Source organism: Arachis ipaensis, chromosome B07 (assembly GCF_000816755.2).
Source record: "Arachis ipaensis cultivar K30076 chromosome B07, Araip1.1, whole genome shotgun sequence".
Classification (NCBI taxonomy): domain Eukaryota; kingdom Viridiplantae; phylum Streptophyta; class Magnoliopsida; order Fabales; family Fabaceae; genus Arachis; species Arachis ipaensis.
The window spans coordinates 30892098-30895724 of record NC_029791.2 but is presented as its reverse complement, the minus strand read 5'-3'; the positions used below and the strand labels follow the sequence as shown (position 1 = coordinate 30895724).

Here is a 3627-nt window from a genome sequence, read left to right as displayed (position 1 = left end):
GCAATAACAATAATTATTCTCTCTCATATACTGTTCTCTTTTTTTTCTCGTTATTATATATATTAGTAGATATATATAAATTAATTTTATTGAATTAATTATATTGGCTATTATTAATACTAAAATCTTCTATTTACACATCTTTATTTTATATTTAGTACGCCTTTTATTTATTTTACAACAAAAAGATGCATTTTCATTAATTAATACGGAATCCAGTGTACAATAGCACATATTTCATTATTATTGGTGCCACGTGATCCTCTTTTGCGCGCAACCAAAGTAAAGTAGCCCCTTCAAGTTCACACTAAAACTTTCTTGAGCTGAAAATCCATCAATGGCGAAAATCTGGGTGGAGATATGCCTAATATCAGCTCGTGGGGTACGAGGTTCGACACCCTCACTGTGGAAGCGCCAATGGTACGCTGTAGGTTGGGTTGATCCAAACAACAAGTACTGCACAAAAATCGATTCTTCTGGAAACTCTAATCCTCTTTGGAGAACCAAGTTTTCTTTTCAGGTTGATACAGATTCCGAAGCATGTTTTCAAGAACTTGCACTTAGTGTTGAGGTTTATAGCAGGGACCCCATTTTCCTCACCGAGAAGCTTCATGGCTCAACAACGGTTTTGCTCAAGGAGTTTCTCGCAAAGCATGTCAATGAGAAGAAGAAAAATTCTGAAGAAGAAGTGGGTAGCTACCAGTTGAGAGGGAAGAAATCGAACAAGCCCAGAGGTTTCATTGATGTCTCGGTTCGTGTTTCTGAGGAGAAAAAAGAGCCAATTCCCCATTTAGGTGTGTGTTTATTCTTCACTATTTAGTAGTATTTGAAGGGTGAACTGAGTGTTATGTTGTTTTACTTGAAAATGACTTACTTGCTGAACTTTTTAGACATGAGTGTCTTTCTTTTTGAGATGCACAATAAAAAAAAAACAGTGTATTTGAGTCCTATTGTATCTCTCATTTTGTCGTAGTGTTACCAAAGACTTCTGTGTCTATGTGTTTGTGGCACTAACCAAATGGAGGCTTAGTACTCAGTAGAGACACAACCATAGACAGGATTGATTTGTCTAACAATGCAGATAAAGAAACATCAGAATTCAACCTCTATCTGCACTGTTTTGCAAACTCTGCGATCTTTGCCACAGTTGGATTGTTTGGGCTTAATTGAATTGAAAAATAATACTTACTTCATTCCGAAATATCTGTTACTTTTGATATTTTAATACATTTAAAACTAAATGCATTTAATTTAATTCCGAAATAATACTTACTTCATTCCGAAATATCTGTTACAATGGAATTTAATTTATTTTTGAGTAGATTTATTGACAACTTTTATTCAAGTTTACCTCATATTTGGAAACATAATAATGTGGTTTGAATGAGGTTTCTGGGTTTTTTATTCTAGGTAATGATGAAGGAATAGTTCTCCAAGATCATGGTAATAAGCCACACTTGGTCACTCATGGTGGATTTAGGCAAGGCTATCCACAACAACCTATTCCTCAATCATTCAATGGATCATATAAACAAGAACAAACTAATGCTCCTTATGCACAACAAGTGCCATTTCCTTCAAACTATTCCAACCCATATGGGGTTGGACCAAGCTACACTGCATCTGCTGGACCAAGCTATTATCAACCAGCTAGAGGACCTCCGCCGCCAATGCCTCCTCCGCCTTCAAAAGTTGGCTATGCTCCGAGTTTTTACCCGAGTAGTGATGGATTCGGACCTAGTTACATTAATATGCCATCTTCGTCGTCATATGCGGCTGCACCTAATAGGCCGAGGGGACCTCCAGGGTTTGCAATTGGGGCAGGTGCCGGGGCATTAGCAGCTGGTGCTGTAATGTTTGGTGATGATGCAATGTCAAGATTTGATGTTTCTTCAAGCCTTGGAGATCCTACCATTGCCATAGTAACCGATCCACTTTTCTGAGTAAAAATCAAGTTCATTCTGTAATTATATTGTGATATTTTGTTTTTGGTACAATTCAATTGATATTGTGCTGTATGGCTATGCCATAGGAGTTGCACTTTATTCATGGTTACTTTAGTTTCTTCATGAAGTTTCCCTTTATTTTTATAATGCATTTTATTTTTTTATTTTGTTTCTTCACTTTCTCATACTTTCTCCGGTATATGTTTTCTTTTTGGTTCCCTCCTACATATGTTAAACTGGTAACATTTTCAATGCAAATTCCTAACAAAAATAAGTTAGCTGGTCACGCTCAAAATTAAAATCTAATTTTCAAATCCAACTGGTTTGGAAAATATCCTGCAAGTAAAGTAATTAAGGTAAATAAGCCAAATACTTAGGGTCATTAGATATTTTTACTTAAAGGACTCTTAAAACTAAATTGATTTAAATCGTGGAGGCCACTCAGATAAAAAAAAGTCTTTTTTTAAAGATATTTTCATGTTGTGTTTTAATTAGTTTCTGTATAATTTATTCGGTGTTACTCATCACATATTATTAAATTTCTCAAAATATTTTCTTTCCAAAAACAATAAAAAACATTTAATTTGGACTAAAACAAAAAAGGTAATAGATTAACTATTATATTTTTTTAAAAGATTATTTACATAAAAAAATATATTACATTCATCAAATATATATATATATATAACAAGCTCAAACCTCTTAAAATTTTTATAAATAAAAAAATAATTAATTTATATTCGTACAATATATAAAATAATTACTATATTATTATTATTGTAACACCCTAACTACCAAAGTTCACGCTTCCGGCTGCGCAACTCTGATAGCTCGGACATTACTCGGTTCATCTCATTCCAACCACGGCACTAGGCCCAGACAATCCAACCATCAACAAATCACCACAATCCAACAGAGTCCCAGTAGCAAACACACATAGGAAGATGCAAGCACAAACAAACAGTTATTACAAGTAGAACAATTAGCAATTTATCACATAGGCAAACCAAGTATAATATACACACCCAAACAATGTCACATAGATGCATATGATGCATGCCTGTCCCTAGTGGCTGATGATATCATCTGTCGGTTACCAAGCCAACCCGACGTGTCCGGTAGCTAACCCGGACACAGTCTCTCTGTTGCGCTTTATTATCATTAGAGGGTATCTGCGCCCTGTCGCCATTAGAGGGTATCTGCGCCCTGTCGCCATTACAACCAGAGAGAAAACACAAGCATACTCGCATACAACATTCATCTCAGCCATCCGGCTTAAATTCACAATTCATTCGATTGCATACATGCATTTATACTCAATCATGGATCACCATCCATCTCAGCCATCCGGCTCACGGTTCAATCCAGAACCAGCCAATTTATCAATAAATACAGCCCTTCGGCTTAAGTTCATAATTCATAATCAGCCATACGGCTCACAACTCATTCGGCAATCAGCCATAGTTCAATAGCATACACGGCCATTCCGGCTCACAACAAAACAACACTTCCACCTTTCAACATCATCAAATTCATAAAACCGGCATTTAAGCCATAAATCACTTTTCTCAAGCCATTTCACTTTGAAATCAAATTTCAACTCTTTTTAGCCTTGGCTTTAAAGATCTCATTTCTCAAATCATCTCAGGCTCATAAGCCAAATTTACTCAAAGTGAGTTCC

The 3627-nt window shown here is 35.7% G+C and overlaps 1 protein-coding gene across 1 annotated transcript; it reads left to right on the top strand.

The window, feature by feature from the left end:
* LOC107608003 lies at nucleotides 244-2110 on the top strand. Its single transcript, XM_016309897.2, has 2 exons — nucleotides 244-794; nucleotides 1411-2110. The coding sequence occupies exons 1-2, from the start codon at nucleotides 338-340 to the stop codon at nucleotides 1941-1943; spliced, it is 990 nt and encodes a 329-aa protein (XP_016165383.1). The 5' UTR covers nucleotides 244-337; the 3' UTR covers nucleotides 1944-2110.